This window comes from Cynara cardunculus, assembly GCF_001531365.2.
Source record: "Cynara cardunculus var. scolymus isolate 2C chromosome LG 5, CcrdV1, whole genome shotgun sequence".
Taxonomy (NCBI): Eukaryota; Viridiplantae; Streptophyta; class Magnoliopsida; order Asterales; family Asteraceae; genus Cynara; species Cynara cardunculus.
In genome coordinates, this window is record NC_037532.1 from 21,153,059 (window position 1) to 21,173,161 (window position 20,103).

Genomic DNA, 20,103 nt, shown 5'->3' on the forward strand with positions numbered 1-20,103 from the left:
TGCCAGTCACTAATCTTCAGTTTTAGTCTTCAACAATAACTGAAGGTTCTTGGGTGTGAGTACTGTCTTCTTGAAGTATCGTCGTCGTTCTAGGATTACAATGCATGTTTCAGCGATCACTGAACAGACTCGATGATGATCGCTGGAACTGAAAAGACATAAACATAATACTTCGAAATGTAAAAATGGTTGTCATCAAATCAATGAGAGAGAGGATCAACAACATCCTTAAGGATTGATAGGCTTGAAAAGAACGGTCAAGTTTCCTTCTTCAACAATACATTTGTCTTTAGAGGAGGTGTTCTGGTTCTTTGTAGACGTCTCTTTCTCTTTCTCTCCCTGGGATGAGGATTCCCTGAGTGAGACACCTTTTTGAGCCGCAAATGGTTTGGTGTGGTATTGAATGGTGAAGTCATCGTTATCATCGTCTTCATCATCAACAGCAGCGCCAAGATCTTTTCCAGCATCAAGAAAGGAAAGAGGATCATCTGCTTCATCGTTATCATCATCATCTTCATATTCCTTATCACCAGCATTATCTGCAGAGGTGATAGGAAGGTCTTCATCTTGAGCATCAACTTTCATGGCATCATCATTGTCCTCAGCTTCAGCAACAACTTTAGCTTCATGGGATATGATGGCATCTACAAATTCAGCAACAGCTTCATTTGGTTTAGCTCTTTCATCTTGAGCATCAGTTGGTGTTGTAAGGACAGCAGCAGCAGCTTGAGGTAAGTCTTTCTCCCCCCTTTTGTCATCAGCAGAGTGAGAGGTGAGATCATCAAGACTCTTAGAAATAAGATTCAGTCGCTGCATTGGTGCGTACATCGGTTTGCACTTCAGATAGCAATTCCTTCACATCATTGACTTCAGCTTTGACAGCTCAGATGTTAGAAGAAAGGTCATCCTGAAGAGGCATGTCTTTATGTACTTCATTCATTTTAATTAAGATCGTGTGTACAGTTGGGAGAATCAGCTTGACATCATTAACCATGTTGTATTTATCTTCCATGGTTGTCGGTTCTTCATCGAAAGGGCCTAAAAAAGTAGAAGAAAATTAAGCAAAAGATAGCTCGGGGTTAGAAGAAATGAAGGGGTAGGTTGGTAGAGTACCTAGAACGTCATCAACATCATCTGAAGGATTGATGCTAGTTCTCTCCTGGTTGCCTTCGAGAGGATAGGCTTCTGTTGACTGAGGTATCTCGAGAGGATTGACCTCAGGTCTTGTGGTGATTGCTTCATCACCAGTGAAAACAATCATCGATGAATCACCAACATGTGTCTAGACCAAAGAAGGAGAATAAAAGAAGATGGATGAGAGTGGTGGAAGTGGGTGTTTAGCAGTGGCTATGCTGATATTCACACCTTCAGCGATTTGGGTCACTAACGCTTTTGGGAGAGGAGCCGCGTGTACGACAGTAACTGAAGAAATCACTAAATAGCTAGGAGGGGTATTAACAGAAGTTGCCTCAGGGATGAGGCTTGTTTCAATGACTAAAACCTTTTGAAAGATAGCAACCACGGATGTGGGTAGCCCCTTTTTGGCTTTCTTGGCACTCGTTGGAGAACCAAGAGTGGCTTGAGAGGAGGTTCTTTTAGAAGAGAGGGTGTGGTGGTTAGGATAGACTAAGAGAGGTTTGCCTTAGTCTTGACAATCGGAGCAAGGGAAGAAGGACAAACAGGAACAGTTACAGAAGATGAAAAAGTACTACAACGCGTGTCGTGCAAGGTGTCCATAAGAGAAAAAAAGTGCAACATCAGCAGCTTTAGACTTATGGTCCAAGATTCATGACCCAAGCCTGCAAATAGCCAAGTTTCCTTCTGTGGGCTATTTGTTTCTAAAAATCTTAGCAAACACCATACAGAGGAATCTGGTGTAAGGAACCACCTTTTCCCTTTGGCGTTTGTTCAGTTTTTGCCCCAGGTCTTCAAAGTTTACACCAGCAAAGTTGATTGGCCTCTTATGAATTATAGAAATGCCAATGTCCAATGCAACCTTGGATTCTGGATGAAATAGGAAAACAAATATTTCCACACCGCACACATGCGGTTCTTCTCAATCTTTGAGAGAAATTTGAGGGTATAACTGGTGTCCTTCTTTGTTGGCCAGATGTAGCCAATATCATCTAGACAAGAGATGATGTCTTCAGTGGAAGATTCACTGGAGTAAGGACCCTTGAGAAGCTTGAGAGTGGTCCTTAATGTGGCTACAACAAAACATATGGTCATCCTGTTGAAGGTGAAGGAGATTTTATCCACCTGTGTTCCAGTCTTGCCAATTTCTTTTGTTACTTCAGTAGAAAACTAGAACTGCTGCAGGATTTTTTTCACCATGATAGGTTCATGGGTGAGAGCAACTAAAATAGGAGAGTTCTTGAGAGACACTTCGTCAGTAGCATCCTTGAAATGTGGTTTGTTGGCGGGAATGTCTACAAGTGCCACATGGTTGTTGGGCTTGAAAGACACTTCGTCAGTAGTGAAGGTTACGTTCTTGGCAGATATTTCTGTTATATATAAGAGAAAACAGAAGATAACAAGTTTGTTAGTAGTCCACAAGAGAATTGATGTAAACTATAAGTTTTAAACAGTAAAACTTCTTTTCAAAAAGCCTCAAAAAGAATTAGGGTGTTTCAAGAAGAATAAGTGTATAGAAACCTAGATTATAACCAAGTATTAGAATGCATTAATAATCTATATGTTAGTTGTTTAAAAGAACAAGTTCTTAAATAACATAACAAAAGTTTCTTAGAAGAAGAATATATCAAAATAAGATAGAAAGGGTTATCAATCTATAATTTTTAGAAGAAGAAGGTTGAAGGTTTTTTAGCGTTCTTTATTTCTTTTTTGCAAAAGTATTAGAAGCAGAGGTTTGATGATAATTTTTGTAAGCGTAAAGAAACATTGAGAGAAGAAGTCTCATATTTATAGGTAGGAGGAGAGAGAAATGGAAAGAGGAGAGAGAAAAATACGACTTAAAATTTGCAATGATGAAAAAGTTATCATGTCCTCATCCACGATTGGATGGAATTTCGAGGGGTCGCGTGTGTCAGAATGGTACGCGCGTCTCAAAAAAATCATATCATTAAAATGAAATGATGTTAGAAGACGTTTCTTTTTCCATTTTCTTTTAAACAAAAGTTTTAAGTCATTTAAAAACATATGAGATACTAAATATGAATAATCAATATGAGTTTTTAAGAGTATATCTTTTTGAAAACATAAGTTTAAGAAGTTCAGTGATAAGAAGAATCACTGAAGGAATTTCAACCTTTAAAACATTGATCACTGGTTAATAAAAGGTTCAATTATAGTTTTTGTTTTAAGACAAGATAAGTATATCTTAGAGAGATACACTTGCTTAAAGGGTTCAGTGATAGATAGAACACTGAAACAATCTTTTAAAACAGTTTGATCACTAAATATTGAAAGATTCAGTGATAGTTTTAAGTTTTGAAAAGAGGGATAAGTATACATACCTTAGAGATTGAAGATATACTTACTCAATAATTTAGTGATAGAATAAGAATAGTAAATCATTTCACTTACTGAGTAATGCTTATAGCTGAAGAAGTTAATTCTCAGCGTTTCGCATTCCAAGTTCGCTGATCAAGATGTTAAATCTTGTCTCATCATGAGGCTTTGTAAAATGGTCAGCGAGTTGGTACTCAATTGGAATAAAGTAAAGTTCAATATTATCATTCATAACATCATCTTTGATAAAATGATGTCAGATCTCAATATGTTTGGTCTTGGAGTGAAGAATATGATTGTTTGCAATAGCAATAACACTAGTGCTATCACAATAGGTATGGATCTTGGAAAGCTGAAGATCATAGTCGTTGAGCTGTTTTTTCATCCAAAGAATTCGCGCACAGCAGCTTCCGGCAGCGACATATTCAGCTTCATCAGTTGATATGAACACATAATTTTGCTTTTTACTTGTCCAGCTAACCAACTTTCCACCTAGAAGCTGACAGCCTCCAGTGATGCTTTTCCTATCAATTTTGCAACCTGCAAAATCACTATACGAATAACCTATTAGGTCAAAACCTGAACCCTTGGGATACCAAAGACTCAAATTAGGAGTTCCTTTCAGATAGTTGAATATGCGTTTTACAGCAATCAGATGGGATTCCTTAGGTTCAGATTGATATCGTGCACATAGACAGGTATAGTACATGATATCTGGACGACTTGTTGTGAGATACAGCAGAGAGCCTATCATTCCTCTATAAACAGTAATGTTTACAGGATTTCTGTTTGGATCCATGTTCAGTGAGAGATGAGGAGCCATCAGAGTCTCTATAGATGAGTTGTTTGATAGATCAAACTTTTTCAGCATATCTTTGACATACTTATTTTGACTGATAAAGATACATTTATATGATTACTAGATCTGAAGACCAAAAAAGTATGTTTGTTCTCCCATCATGCTCATCTGATATTCTTTCATGCGATCAACGAACCGAAAAAACAACGAGGGATTAGTGGAACAAAAATAATATCATCGACATAAATTTGGACTAGAATGATGTTACCTTTAACTTTTCTAAGAAATAAGATCTGGTCAATCTTTCCACAGACAAATTCCTCAGAGATGAGAAATGAGGATAGGGTATCATACCAGGCACGACGGGCCTGTTTTAACCCGTAAAAAGCTTTATCCAATCTATAGACATGATTTGGATACTTGGGGTTAAGAAACCCTAGAGGTTGTTCAATGTAAACTTCTTTTTGGAGTTTTCCATTAAGGAAAGCACTCTTTACATCCATTTGAATACCTTAAAGTCTCTATGGGCAGCAAAGGCTAGAAAGAGTCGAATAGCTTTGAGCACCATTTGAACACCGTTCGTCATAATCGATTCCTTCCTCTTGTCTATAAACCTTAGCAACAAGACGAGCCTTGTTACTGGTTACCACACCTTATTCATCTAAATTATTATGATAAACTCATTTCATGCCTATCACAGTTTTGTCAGATAAACATGGGACAAGGTACCACACTTTGTTCCTATTAAACTCAATGAGCTTCTCTTGCATGGCAATGACCCAGCTCGGGCTTGAGATAGCATCATTGATTTTCTTGGGTTCAGCTATAGATAGAAAGTTGACAAAGAGATAGATATTACCTAGACCATGTCGTGTCTAAATACCTGCACTTGGATCACCATGAGTTTGATGAATAGGATGGTCTTTAGTCCATGTATGTGCTAGCAGAGGATTATCATCTGAGCATTGATGTTTAGGTAGAGAAGATGAGGCTTCAGCTATATATTCTTCAACAATACGTTGAATTGCTAAAGGTGCCTCAGAGAGAGATTCAGCAACTAACAGAGGTTCAGAAACTAAAGGCATTTCAGCAACTTAAGGGTCAGTATTTGAAGTAGAGGAAGGAATGCAACTAATGGGCATTGCAACAAACCCTAAAAAGAATTTTCCTTGGTTATCAATTGCAACTGGAATGATAAGTGGATCATCATCAGCTTCTGGAGTATTAGCATTAGGTTGATTGCTGAAGGAAGCTTCAGGTTGTCCAAAATGAGAGAACATCCAACTCTCTAACTCTTCATCATCATTAATGATGGATAGTTTCATCTATGGTTTGTCGACGTTTGTTGAATACTCTAAAGGCTTTGGATACTGAATTATTCAAGAAAGATTTCTTCATTAGCTTTGGGATCAAACTTTCCAAGTTGGTCATGATTGTTGACAATGTAACAAGTACAACCAAATATGTGAAGAAAGCTGAGAGAGGGATTTCTGCTATGAAAGAGTTCGTAAGTTGTCTTCTTGAATCTTTCAACAATCAATGACCGATTTTTAGTAAAGCAAGCAGTGTTGACAGCTTCAGCCCAGAATTGAGTAGAGAGATGGGACTCGCTGAGCATGAATCAATCAGCCTCAATTATTGTTCGATTTCTTCTTTCAGCGACTCCAATTTATTGTGGAGTTATCATAGATGAGAAGTTGTGAGAGATTCCCTTGTTTTCAAAGAAGCTATCCATAGTATTGTTTTTGAATTCAATACCATGGTCACTTTTGATAGATCGTACGTTAATATTGTGAAGTACTTCTATGCGTTTGATGAACGAAATAATTTCTTCAGGTGCATCACTTTTGGATCTGAGAAAGAAGACCCAAGTGTACCTGACATACTCAGTAACAATGACAAGTGTATATTTCTTTCCAACTATTGAGTGCACATTGACTGGACCAAAGAGATCCATGTGCAATAATCGAGCAAAGAGATTCATTTACAAAGGTGTGTTGAGGAAGACAAGTGACGAGATCATCTCGAGACAACTCACTTGGTGTCTTGGAGTCGAGATAAGAAAGTTGTTTGTGCCATCGCCAGTTGATGTCTGACAAGGATTTAGAGAGAAAATAGTTGTTCTCAGTTTTAGAAGAATCCATGTTGATGATGTATACATTCTCTAGGCAAGAGACGGTTAGAGTAGCCTTTATCCTTGTCGAAAACGTAGCATGAATTCTTAAAAAAATTACTGTGAAATCTTTGTCACACAGCTGACTGATGCTATGAAGATTGTGCTTCAATCCTTCAACATATGCAACATGTTTGAAAGTAGTTGCACCATTGGTTTATATACCAAAGCCCTTGGTATATCATTTTCTATTTCCTCCAAAGATCACGGAAGGGCCTCTTTCATCTTGGTAGTCAATGAGCAGGGATTTCTCACCAGTCATGTGTCTCGAGCATCCACTATTGAGATACCAAATTCCTTTTACTTCCTGCATACGAAAACAGATTAAGATTGATTTGGTACCCATTTTTCTTTGGATCCAGCAGAGTTAGAGGCAACATCCACTAAACTTGAAGAAGAGGCTAAAGTGGGATTCGGAGAAACAATCATTGACGCTGAAGGCATAGAGTCAGTAGGTGTCTTCACTGAGCTTGAGGAAGAGGCTTCAGTGGTTTTCTTCACCATAGTCGTTTTCACAACTTTATTGGCAGATTTCACCTTGGTTGATCTTTCATCCTTGATTACCTTCTTTCCCTTAGCTGGTGGACCAGCCTTGGTAGCAGAAGGACACTTACTGGCAATATGAGTAGTTTCACCACAGTGTCTACACTTCCTATAGCTGAAACCAGCTGTTAGAACCCCACTTATAAAAGTGTAAGTAAGAAGCCTCTTACTCTAGTCATTTAGGACTTAGTCGTTTGAAGCAGTATGGACAAAGACCTCTTATGCAGAAGATACTAAGAGACAGAGCTCTTAGTCAGAAAGATAAACGCCTCACATATAGAGCCTGTGCTCAACCCAGAGGTCAAGGCTTAAGCGTCAAAAAAGATTAAGTACTTGATGTAAAACTACATTCAAGGCACATAGTCTCTGCATAATACATGCAGAGCCTCTGAGTGTCCTACTCCCATGTTTTGCGCACAATTTGTTCAGACTTATCTCCAAGACACCTAACAGAATCTGCCACGTTCACTCAATCCATTCCACTTTCCAAGGAACGTGAAGGCTAAGGATGCTGAACAAGAAGTCAGATTTTGAAGCCTAGAATCTAAGAGATTCTGTTTAGCATAGTCGTATAAAAGGAGGCATCTTCTTCAAGTTATAATCACCTGTTAGATTGCCAAATTAGACTATGCTCCATAATAGAGAGTTCTTGTGACAGTACTGTTAGATTGAGAGTTTATTGTTTCACTCGAAATCTAATAAAGCATCTGACTTGTTCAAGATTGTTTTTCATTCCTATTATCTTCTTGAACAATTCTGTTAACCATTTTTAATTACATAGTTCTTGCTTCCATTCAATCTCTGATTTTACTGTGTTTATTGAAACTTAAGAGGAATCTGGGTTCCTACAATTGATATCAGAGCCTGCTAATAAAATCAGTTGATTAGTTGATCTATATCCAATAAGGATAATCCTCTTTTGTTGGTTATTTGTTTTCAAAACGTGTTCCATTCCAATTTTAGATCAATTCTTTTAAAAACTTTTGCTTTAAGTATTGTCCAAAACTGCTAATTTCAGTAGCTTAGATTTTTCAACTTCTCGTTAAATATCTTTCCAAAACTTCTTTGAAATGTCTAATCAATCTTGGAACTCTATGTATAGTGTTGGTTCCCTCACAAAACCTCCTACTCTCAATAGGTATGAATATCCCCAATGGAAGATTAGGATGATAAACTTCAATGAAGGTCTAGACCCCCAAAAAGAAAGATAAAGCTTAAAATGCCATTAAACTAGCTGCCAGAACGAGTTCAATTGAACTGTATGAATCTATTCTCAACGGTCCTTATGTGCCCACAACCCTAATTCCTTGGGTTCCACCTACTAGAGACACCGTTGAAATACATGCGAGACGGGTTCCCAAACTTCGAAGAGATTGGGACGATGAAGACAAAAGACGAGTTGTAGTCGATCAAAAAGCCAAAAGGAATTTGATAATGGCTCTTCCAAACGAAATCTTCCAATCCCTAGATGCCTGTGAATCAGCCAAGGATTTGTGGGATCAATTGGCAAGTCAGCTTGAAAGAGGAATCAAGATGAAGAAGATTAGACGTGTTCAGTGTCTCAACGACTACAACAGCTTCTACGCCCTCCTCGATGAGTCTCTCGAGCAAACTTATCATCGTTTCAACACGCTAATCAATAAGTGCAAAAAGTGCGATGTGATTAGAACTCTAGAACAGAATAATATGCTCTTCTTGAAAAGGTTGAATAACGATTTGTGGAACTTGTCTATGTCCTTTGAAGCAAATCAGGATTTGGAACAGTGGACGCTGCATGACGTCTACGGCACCTTGCAGACACAAGAACAAGGTCGCTTTGGGTGGACCTCTAGCTCTTGTCTCTGGCTCCAAACAGACTGGATCTAGCCAACCATCCAGAGAAAGAAGATCAAGAGATGATAGAAGAAGAGGGACGAAAGCTCTGGTAACAGAGAGTGATGATGAAGACAGAGCTTCAAGTTCTGAAGAAGATGATATCAATGCATTTGCACAATGCTTGGCTCTTATCGCCAAGGAATTTTAAAGGAAGTTTGGAAAATGGGTATTTGAGAAGAGAGGAAGTAGAAGTGAAAGAGGGAAGGATAGAAGCTTTGAGCCAAAGAACCCTCCTTCTCAATTGATTAAGAATGAGGAAGAACAACCTAACAAGAAGAAGAATGCAGTACGATGCTTCAGATGCGGAAGAATGGGCCACTACTCAAAAGAGTACAAAAGCCCTCTGGTCAAAGACGAATTGTACTACAGAAACAAGTACAACTGACCCCAGAGGAGTCTCATGGCCGAACAAGAAACCTAGGTCTCTGACTCTACATCAGAGGAAGAGGACCAAGCTCACTTTTACGGTGTGGATGTTGATAACAATGCAGAAGAGTCTGGATCCGACTTCGAATCTCAGTTATGCTCTACTTCTAGCTATTCCCATTCTGAACTGGAGCAAAGCATCTCTATTTTAGCCCAAGATTTTGCAAAACGACAACAAAAACTCTCTGAAAAAAAGGCAAAAAGAAAAGCTTTAGAAAAAGTAAAGAATTTCTTTGAACGTGAGATAGAGATTTTGTCTGTAGAAAAAGAGGAGCTTTCTGTGGAAAAAGATAAAATTTTAAAAACCAAACTTTCCACGTAAAATAATTTAAAAAATGAGTGCTCAAAGCTGAAAAAGGCTATACATAAAAAGGACAAGGAAATAATAGAAAAAGAACATGATAGATTAAATTCTTTAGCCTTGAAAGATTATTTTTAAATTGAAAGGGAATTCTTACATCAGAGCTTACAAATAAAAGAGCTCTTGATTTAAAAGTATCAAGATGCTCAGCAGGTGTACGAAAAGATAAATTCTCAACAAGATAAGGCAGGAATAGGTTATACAGACCTAGACCTCACTTGGAAGAAGAAACCTAATCTTGAGTCTGTATTCAAAAGAATTAAACTTGAATATGGGGCCAGAGCATGAAAGCCAAGCTTGAAAACATTTATTACTCTTCTAAAAGTATACATCCAGTTGATCTAAAAAGCATTCAAAAGACAGAAGAAAGTTTTAGTTTTGGTACCCATAATCCTGAGCATTTAAAATCACATGGTGATGAAATTAAAACTGAACCAGAAGAGATCAAGAGTGCATCGAAAGATTATCTTCTCAAATCTTTGGATCCAAATTTGATGGATGAAATCACAAAGAAGGTGAGACAAGTCTTTGAGCAAGATTTGCTTGAGGTCTTGAATCATCCCTCTGTATCTCATGCAAACAATCCAGAAAGTATATCCTTGGATACTTTTGCAAGTTCCCCATCGATGCAGTAGAAGGACCAAGGAATTGACGCTTGTCTATAGAGATCTCATGATCTCAATGAAATATTTACAACTCAAAATCCATGCAAATATTTTCTTAACTCAGACTCTGAATCAGAGGTGGACTCGAGTACAGAGCAGATTGAGACAGAGATAATGAAACTAGGACTAGAAGTTCATAAACTTCAAAATGAGATTTCAAATGAATCTGTTCCAGCAATGGAGCAGAGGAAAATGATTCCCATGTGTCCTGATTTCGTGGACATGTGTTTGAAAGCCAAGTCTTCTCTTGAGCTCGAGAAGGAAAACGAGGATAAGAAATCAAAATCTACCACATCTACATCTAGATTTTCGAAGTCTAAATTTCAAAATCCAATAAAGTTCACTCCAAAACATAAAGGAAAGTCTACATCTAACTCTAAATTAAATTCCTCTGTTTCAGAGAGGCCTCTGAAGGTCAAAGGAGTAAGAGGGAAGAAAGGAAGGCCAGAGAAGACAAAGGCCAACTTAAATAAACAATCGAAACTAAATAGGGAGTTCTTTCGAACAAACAATGCAAGGAACGGTTGTAATAATATGTTTTATGAATCCAATAAATCATTTTGTCATCAAAATTGTGTTCATACTTGGAAATGTCTTTCTCTGCTGCGACAATTAAAGCAGCACTTTTCTAGCCCTAATTGCATTCTCTCTGGGTCATCAAAGAATAAATTGAAAAGGACCCAGAAGAAGAAAACTCCTAAGGCCAAATCTGGCAAGCCAGACCCCAAGTCAAGAAAATAAGGTTTTGAGGCAGACCCTTTCCCCAAACCAAAAGTCGAGACTATAAAGCCTAATCATCGAGGACCCATCATGAAATGGGTACCTAAATCCCTATAATTTGTTTTGCAGAAGATGCATGTGGACATCTGGTACCTTGACTCCAGATGCTCAAGACACATGACTGGCAACAAAGAGTTACTCTCCACATTCAAAGACAAAACTGGAGGACGGGTGACTTTTGGGGATAATTTGCAAGGACAAATCAAAGGCTACAGAGATATTCAAGGTAAGGTTTATATCTCAAGAGTTGCATATGCTTCTGGGCTTAAGCATAACCTTCTAAGCATAAGTCAACTTGTGATTCTGGCTATAATGTCAAGTTCCAAAAGGAATCTCGTTCAATACTACCAAAATCAGGTCAAGAGTTGCTAAAAGCCAATCGTAAGGGTAATATGTACCTTATGAACTTCTTACCTAGAGATAACTCAGAGACTCTCTATCTCATATCTTGCAAATGTGAAGAAGCATGGCTCTCGCATCACAAGCTGTCTCACTTAAACTTTCAAACTATAGAGAAGCTTGTGAAAAACAAATTGGTTGACGAACTACCAATTATAAAGTTCTAAAAGGACCATCTCTGTCCCGCCTGTGAAATGGGAAAACTCAAAAGATTTAGGCCCAATTCCATCTATTTTTGTTGAGGCAATTCTGACTTGTTCATCGGCGAGTGGAATATTACTTAGTCAAGTAGAAAGGAACAATCACATAAGGCTAAAACAGACATGTCTTGCGTCAAACCTCTGCATATGCTTCATGTGGACCTCTACAGTCCAATCTCTGTGCAAAGTCTGTCTGGAAAGAGGTATATCTTAGTATTTATTGATGAATTTACAAGATATACTTGGATCGATTTTGAAAGACAGAAGTCAGATGTACCAGAGTTGTTGATCAAACTTATGACCAAGATTCAAGTTTTCCTACAGAGTAGAATTCAAAAGCTAAGAAGTGACAACGGTACATAGTTTAAGAATGCAAAAATTGACTCGTACCTTGACAAAGAGGGAATCTCTCAGAACTTCTCTGCTGCAAGAATACCACAACAGAATGGTGTTGTAGAAAGGAAAAAACGGACCTTGGTTGAAGTTGCAAGAAAAATGCTTGCAGACTCTAGTCTTCCAACCCATTTTTGGGAAGAAGCAATCTCAACTGCATGCTTTACCCAAAATAGAGCCACCATGGTTAAAAGACATATGAAGACTCCTTACGAACTCATTAACCAAAGAAAGCTTAATATTAAATTTTTACATATCTTTAGTTGCTGATACTTCATTTTAAATGATCATGATCATCTTGGAAAGTTCGAGAAGAAGGATGATGAAGGCAAGTTCCTTGCATACTCCACACATTCAAAGGTCTACAAAGTCTTCAATCTACGAACCAAGACGGTCATGGAAAGCATCAATGTCTCGTTCGACGATAAAGAACGTTCGACTTCAGAGTACTTCAGCTCTGGACTCAAGCTAAACCCAACGACTTTCAATTCTCTATCAAAATCAAGGTAATTGGAATTCAGGCACCTGCTTGAAGACTTCTTTGGTGATAAATACATCTCTCCCTGTGCACCCAAAGATGACCCTACACGTGTTTGAAGAGAGCCACAGACTTCAAGTACATCTATATTTGGACCTTCTAACACATTTGCTTCCTCTGGTGATCAAGATAATTCACAACCAGAGCCTTCAAGCTCTGGGTCAGAGCCTAGTCCTTTAGAGCCAGAGAACATTACCTCTATCTCTGAACCTGGTTCTTTTGTACCATCATCCGAGGGGGAGCAAGCAGAGCCATCATCACCAACTACGGGCCAAATGCCAAACATACCATAAGAGCAAGATGCTATGACTCCAACGTCTATACAAGATCCCATGACAAGATGGACAAAAGACCATCCTGTTCATCAAATTATTGTTGAACCTTCAAATAGAGTAAAGACAAGAGCTTCTAGAGCCAATGAATGTTTATTTGTAAACTTTCTAAGAGTTGTAGAACCCAAGAAGTTCATGAAGCCTTACAAGACCCTAGTTGGGTCGATGTCATGCAAGAAGAGCTCCAACAATTCGAAAGAAACAAGGTATGGACTCTCGTTCCTTTACCAAAGGATAAAATTGCTATTGGTACTAAGTAGGTTTTCAGGAACAAGAAGGATGTGGATGGTATAGTAATAAGAAAGAAATCCAGACTCGTAGCCAAAGGCTAGTGCCAGGAAAAAGGCATAGACTATGACGACACCTTTGCGCTAGTTGCAAGGCTAGAGGCTATACGTTTATTCCTAGCCTTCTCTGTACATAAAGGATTCTGATTCTATCAAATGGACGTTAAGGCACCCTTTCTGAATGGCAAGCTAAAGGAGGAAGTCTATGTACAGCAACCTCCGAGGTTTGAAAGTTCCATACACCCAGAGTATGTCTACTTCTTAGACAAAGCTCTGTATGGACTCAAACAAGTTCCAGGAGCCTGGTATGAACGTCTTTTGTCTTTTCTTCTGTCTAATGGTTTCGAAAGAGGTAAAATCGATACCACTTTGTTCATAAAGAAGCATAAAGGTGAGATGCTTCTAGTCCAGATATACGTGGACGATATTACATTTGGTTCAACAAACCAGAGGCACTGAGATAAGTTCTCTGTGTTAATGAAGAGTGAGTTTGAAATGAGCATGATGGGAGAATTACGTTCTTCCTCGAGCTCCAAGTAAAACAAAGGGAAGATGGTATCTTTACTAACCAAACTAAGTATGTCTCTAACATCTTGAAAAAGTACCAACTTCACAACTCTTCCACCATGAGAACACCAATCGCAACGGGGACTAAGCTTGACACAGATCCATCGGGAAAATCGGTGGATGTCATGACTTACCGTAGAAAGATTGGATCACTGTTGTACCTTACGGCTAGTCGACCAGATATAATGTTTGACACTTGTCTTTGTGCTAGGTACCAAGCAAATCCTAAGAAATCCCACCTCTCTGTTGTCAAAAGAATCTTTCGATACCTAAAAGGGACTCAATTCTTGGGTCTTTGGTATCCTAAGCATTTTGGGTTTGATCTTATCGCGTATATAGATTCTGATCATGCAGGGTGCAAACACGATCGAAAGAGCACATCCGGAAGCTGTCAACTGCTTGGCAACAAGCTCATAAGTTGGACATCCAAGAAGCAGAACTACATATCTACTTCTACTACGGAAGCAGAGTATGTAGCCCCAGCAAGTTGTTGTTCCCAGGTGATTTGGATGAAGACTTAACTCAAAGATTACGGCATTAAGTTTGACAAAATCCCGATCCTATGTGACTCTGAAAGTGCGATAGCCATCACGGCCAATCCAGTATAGCACTCTAAGACAAAGCATATCAATGTTCGATCATTAAAGACCATGTAAAGAAAGATACGATCGAAATGTTCTTCGTTAGTACAGATAATCAACTTGCAGACATATTCACCAAGGCTCTCGATGAGAAGAGATTTAATTTCTTGGTCAACAAGTTGGGTTTGCTCAATCTTGAATAATAAGTCAAAGCCTCTGTATGCACTATACAGAGCTTCTTCATACACGTTGAGCATATTTCTGCTTCATATTACTTTGAAGTCCATAAGACAGAGCATCTGCATATACTATGCAGAGTCTCTTGCTCGAGTCTATTGACTTGTTGTCATGTAGAGCTTCTATACCTTGTTCTATCGCCCGTACACTTCTTATAATATGTTGATCCAAGCATAGTTCAAGGGGGAGAAACACATTCGACCGAATTCAAAGGGGAGACTCGGAACGTCACCAAAAGAAAGCCTCTGTATGTACTATAAAGAGCTTCGGTCTCCTCAAATTTCCTTTTGAAGGCATAAACTCTGCATAGTCCAACCATGAGACTCTATATTTACTCCAAAGGTATGTAATCTATTTTTCAAACCATACTCTGGTCTCATCTTTCTTATTTTATTGAAAACACCCAAGTCTCGTGTACAGAGCCACTATATATACGATACAGAGCTTCTGTCTCCAGAAACTTGAATTCATGAATCTTGCACTCTTGAGAACTCTAGCTTCAGACACGGAGCTTCTTTCCCTGGAAACTTGAATTCTCAAAATCTAGATGTATTTGAAATCCTAAGTTTAGGACACAGAGCTTTTGTATGTACTATACAGAGACTTTGTCCCAAGAAACTTAGTATCTCACTATATCAAAATGCATGTCTTCTCGAAAAATCAAGCTTCTGATATAAAGCTTCTACATATACTATGAAGAGCCTCTATCTCTAAAAATTAGGTGTTTCGTCTTCTATGACCCAGAGTATGTATCTTTTCTTTTCTTTCTCTAGAGTGTTATGTTCAACATAGAGGTATTTTCACTCTTTTCAAACACTCTGGTTGAAAAACACTTGTAATTTTTTTGAAAAGAAGGTGTATTTAAATATTCTTATTATATTGAGCGATCACTTACAAAATGTCACCGCCTGTATCCCTAAGTTTTCAAATAAGAGAGGTGGGACGTACAGCCTATCAAACCACGTGGCTTCACCCACAGGCTCTGCCAAGAAAACCTTTCAGTATTTGACGCTTGGGGAAGATAATCACTCGAGTACTCTAAAATCAAGCCTTTATTTAAAGGAGTGATTATCCCCAATTCAAATTTTCTTTACGCCTTCAAAATACTTAAATTTATCTCAAAGAACCTCTCAAGAACTGTCAAGAACTTCATCAAGAACTCCATTGAAGAACACCTGACTCTGGAACCTGCAAAATCGCCCCTGTTCTTCAAACAATTTCATGATCTCAAGTAAGTTCTTCACAAAACCACCAGTTCTTAAAACCCTAAAAAGACAAACGAATCAAGAACTTCACTGTTAACCCTAAAAATTCTTCCAAACCCTAAAACAGTCATCTTCAACCCCTTCTCCAAGAAACCTGCAAATATGTCTTCCTCGGAATCAAACAACTCACAAACCTACACCACCACTTCAAATCCATCGAGGGAACGAACCAAAACATTGTACCCCTTCCCTTGAAACCAAACAACCACTCTCTCTACCTCATCTTGGATAACTTTGATTCCAAGTATCACCCTATTGTGGACATTCTCCACCACCACTTTCTCAACCCAACCCTCACCAACACTGACGATGCCATTCCTAAGCGCTTCATTCAAGAATTCTGGCAATCTGTGACATAACCGACTCTCAATGAGGAATTGTCGGTGAGTTCTATCTCCCTGCAAGCAAAGAGTATGTCAGCGTACAGATTTCCAGGTCGCTGTTTTCCCACGTCCTTTAACTACGCACGAAGATTGATCTTGGTTTAATGAGTACGCACCGCTCCCAACTGAGGATGAGTTGGTCGCCTTCTTGAAGATGCTGGGCTACAACCAGCAGATACAATACCTGTCTCAATACTGTCGTCAGTTCTTGCCCCCAATGTGGAATGTATTGTTGAAATTGGTTAACCGCTCATGCACAGACAAGATAGGGAGTCTTGACATGTGCTCAACAAACATACTCTAGATCGTCTACGGGATCTTCTTCGACCTCCCACTTAACTACTCCCAAATTTTGTACACGAAGTTCAAGGCAGTTGTGGCAAAGAAGATCCTTGATGTCTCCAAGGGAAAGGATCTACCAGCTCTGCTCTTCCCTCACTATCTAGGTCTTCTTCTAAGGCCTAGTCTTGAAGAACAGAACATCAACATCTCTGGCTTTCCTGTGCACAAGGTCCATGTGTTGTCGACATACAAGCCAACTATGCACAAGGATGGCTACCCAGCTTAGCAACCAATTCCAACAAATTTGGTCACTTACATGAAGGCGAGGGAGGTGCGGAGGGATTATAGACATGTACGAGAGGCACTAGAACCAGTGCTTTGAACCCCAACATGCATAGGCACAACCCAGAAGGGACAAAAGACAGAAAGACCTTTAATTGAGAGGGGACATGAGAAGAGAGAAGAGAGAGAGAGAGAGAGAGAGAGAGATAGAGGGAGAGGTGAATAAGAAGAGGTAGGAAAAGAAGGAAAAGGTTGAAGATGAAGCCAAGAAGGCTAAGGTTGCCCAAATACAGAAGGAGAAAGAGGAAAGGGAAAGGAGAAAGAGGGAAGAGAGAAAACAACAAGAGAGAGCGAGGAGGGAGGAAGAAGAGAGAGGAGTCTCTGCATCACCAAAAAGAACGCTCATCAAGTTCTAACGCAGATGACACAGAGGGAGAGAAGGACGAGAGTGATGAGAAGAGCTCATCTTCAGAGAGCTTTGAGGACAATGAGGGAGATGAGGGAGATAAGGGAGGCGCTGGCCTGGCTCAGGAAGAGGCAGAGCAGGCTAGGATCCAAAATAGGCACACATATATTTCTATCCCAACTCCTAGTGCATCCACACAATCTGATCTAGTTGGTTGAGCAACACAGATCATTGAAACAGAGGCGCACACCTCGAACCCTCACCATCCAAACCAACCAAAGGTCGCATCTGCCTCTAGCCATATAAACGAAAATGAATCCACATCCCAGGACTCATTCTCTCAAGAGAATGATTCCTTTGAACAAATAAGTAGCATGTCTCCCCATGCCACTCCACTCTCCCCTATAGAGGAATTTGTTTCCTCTGCACTAGCTACTTCCCAACCTTGTCAGAGCAAGGTCTAGCTGCACACGACTTAGAGACTCTCGACAAGTCTCTAAGTCCACTTAGTGAGGGCTCTTCATCAGACTCTGAATCAGGTGAGGAAATCCCTCTTGATAGAACAGCCATAGTGCCTTCTCCTCCATGAGAGACACGAGGAGCGCCTGGAAATCCTTCCACGGCCAACATCAAACAAGTCGTGAAAGAAGGTGTCCTTGGAACCAGGACTAACTCTGGCCCATGTGTTGAGCAAGAGGTTACCGCTACAACATATGTCACAAGGGATGAGTTCCAGTCCTTTGCCACCTCTACGCTATGCTCCTTGGAAAAGCTAAAACTCAACTTGGCCCATGTAAAGCCATCCCCCTCTGCACCTGCTCTGGATGAAGTTTGATCATCCATTGCAGTATTGAATGTTGAGTCCTTGAAAAATGCTTCTCGTCTCGAACAACTTAAGGAATTGACGGCAATAAACGCAGAGACCCTGCAAAGGGTTCTTGCTCATATCCAGAGGGATGCAGCCTCCACTTCTCAATCCCATGATCAAACGGTGCTCGTCCCTCTGAGCGTTCCTGCCGATCACATCATCCCTACTGAGATGTTGGCTCTGGGTGATCGCTTACTTCAAAAGGTGGCTGATTTCACCTCTTAGTTCAACAATACAGAGAAGCAAGCGGCTGCAAGGATGCGACGCTCACTAGTTGTATTCAAGTTTAGAGCCGACATTGAGATTAATAAGGCTACTCAGGAAGTTGCTGACATTATGGAGTTAATCGATGAAAAATTTAAAGCCATGGCTCTCACGGGAGTGCAGAAACCGAAGCGCAAACCCGTCAAGCTCCCCTCTACTTGTGGCGAGTCATCTAAGAAGCGAAGGCTTGATGATAATGAGGATCAAGAACAGTCTGGCCCTCAAAATCATTAAGAGATGGAGAAACAGCAATCTGTAGCACAAACTACTACTTCTTTAGTTGCCCCCTCTGCCTCTACACAATAACTGCATGCCCAAGTGCCATCAAGTCAAACCACAAAGGCATTGCATCAACAAGAGGCGGTCACAAGAGAGAAATACATGGCAGTCGAACCAGAAGTCGCTGCGTAGGCAGAGTCGACACTTGATGAAGAGGATGCAATCAAACTCTTATCCATCTATGCCTCTTCATCAACTCCTTCGTCATCCTCTGATTATTTCATGGAGACGGCTTAGCCTACAAGGATGGATGAAGATCAGGTAGTAGTGGTAAATGTCATAAAGCCAGAGGAGGCGCAACGTAGAGAAAAGAGAGCTCTTCTTCAAATGGTCATACTACTTACTACCAAAGTAACAATAGTCGCACCACCACCACACCATCAAACACACAGAGCAAAGGACCTTGTTCAAGGGATTAAAGTCATGATGCCTGCTTTAAGAACAAAAGATCTAGCTAGAGCAAGAAACCAAGAAGCAAGCAGCAGCAGGCCTTGGAGCTCAAAACCATCTTGTGATCGTGTTCAAAAGATCAAGGATCAAATGGACACAATAATGAGGCTCATACCAAGGGACAAGCTTATCAAGGATACAGCCGAGAGTGAAGAAATTTTCCAATATCTGTATAGCCAGAGGAATGAGGTACCAACACAGAAGATCAACCTCCATCCAATGGCAAAGGAAAATATCAGGTAGAGGTTTCTTTGATAGTTCACGTAACCCATCTTCGCAATTCATTATGTGGATGGGATCAAGCAAATACTCGATATCAAAAAGAGAACCTTCGCCCACAACCAAATAGTTTTCCATGAATATACAGTGGAACAATCCCATGGCCAGATCTGTATCTTTACTGATTACGATCTAATAAACATCAATCCCTGGGATCTTCTTGCCTTGTATCTCTTCACATATCACAAGAAAGTTACAAGTATGAAATATGTTACTGCCAACTCTGCCATCAGACAGACAATGACTGACCTTCTAGACTTCCAGAGCAAGCTCAACTTTCAAATAGCTCTGGATTTAGGGATCGACCAGCTAAGTGTCATCGTGCCAAATGAAGAATTCGAAGGCATAAAGCACATCCCTTCTTGGACGGTGTTGGTTGAACCAGAACATAGAGTGGTATTCAGAAACGAACAAGGAAAAAAGTGTTCTTTCTTGAAGACCAGCGCTTCAAATATTTAGACTCAACTATGGGCTGCATAAAGAATAATTTTCTAAGAAGCAGAGAAAATACCCCAGGAGCAAAGGAGAGGGCAAACAACCTAGTACGATCTCTTGACAATGTACTGGAGTTTCGTGAACTTCTTAGGAGGTTCATGAAACATCAACATATCTAGGCCTCTTTCTTTGTAAGTATCTACTATCTTTTGTTTCCGTTCAAGTCATGTAATTTCCAATTCCACCGTATTGTAAACCATTTAGATAGTGAATGTAAAAACAG

At 39.7% G+C, this 20,103-nt stretch overlaps 1 protein-coding gene across 1 annotated transcript; it reads right to left on the minus strand.

Annotated features, from left to right (window-relative positions):
• Window positions 1-228: 228 nt before the first annotated feature.
• Window positions 229-1,261, minus strand: LOC112512891 (RNA polymerase II subunit 5-mediating protein homolog). Its single transcript, XM_025119020.1, has 3 exons — window positions 1,114-1,261; window positions 962-1,038; window positions 229-810 (listed from the first exon to the last, which is right to left on the minus strand). Exons 1-3 carry the CDS (start codon window positions 1,259-1,261, stop codon window positions 229-231), a joined length of 807 nt encoding a protein of 268 aa, XP_024974788.1.
• Between the last annotated feature and the right edge of the window lie 18,842 nt (window positions 1,262-20,103).

Bases quoted from the DNA above. Each gene is read 5' to 3' on its own strand.
- LOC112512891 (XM_025119020.1), bottom strand. From the start codon at position 1,261: ATGATTGTTTTCACTGGTGATGAAGCAATCACCACAAGACCTGAGGTC. The intron at 1,039-1,113 runs GTACTCTACCAA...CTACTTTTTTAG, and splicing joins TGATGTTGATGACGTTCTAG to GCCCTTTCGATGAAGAACCG. The intron at 811-961 runs GTACACACGATC...GCACCAATGCAG, and splicing joins TCAAGCTGATTCTCCCAACT to CGACTGAATCTTATTTCTAA.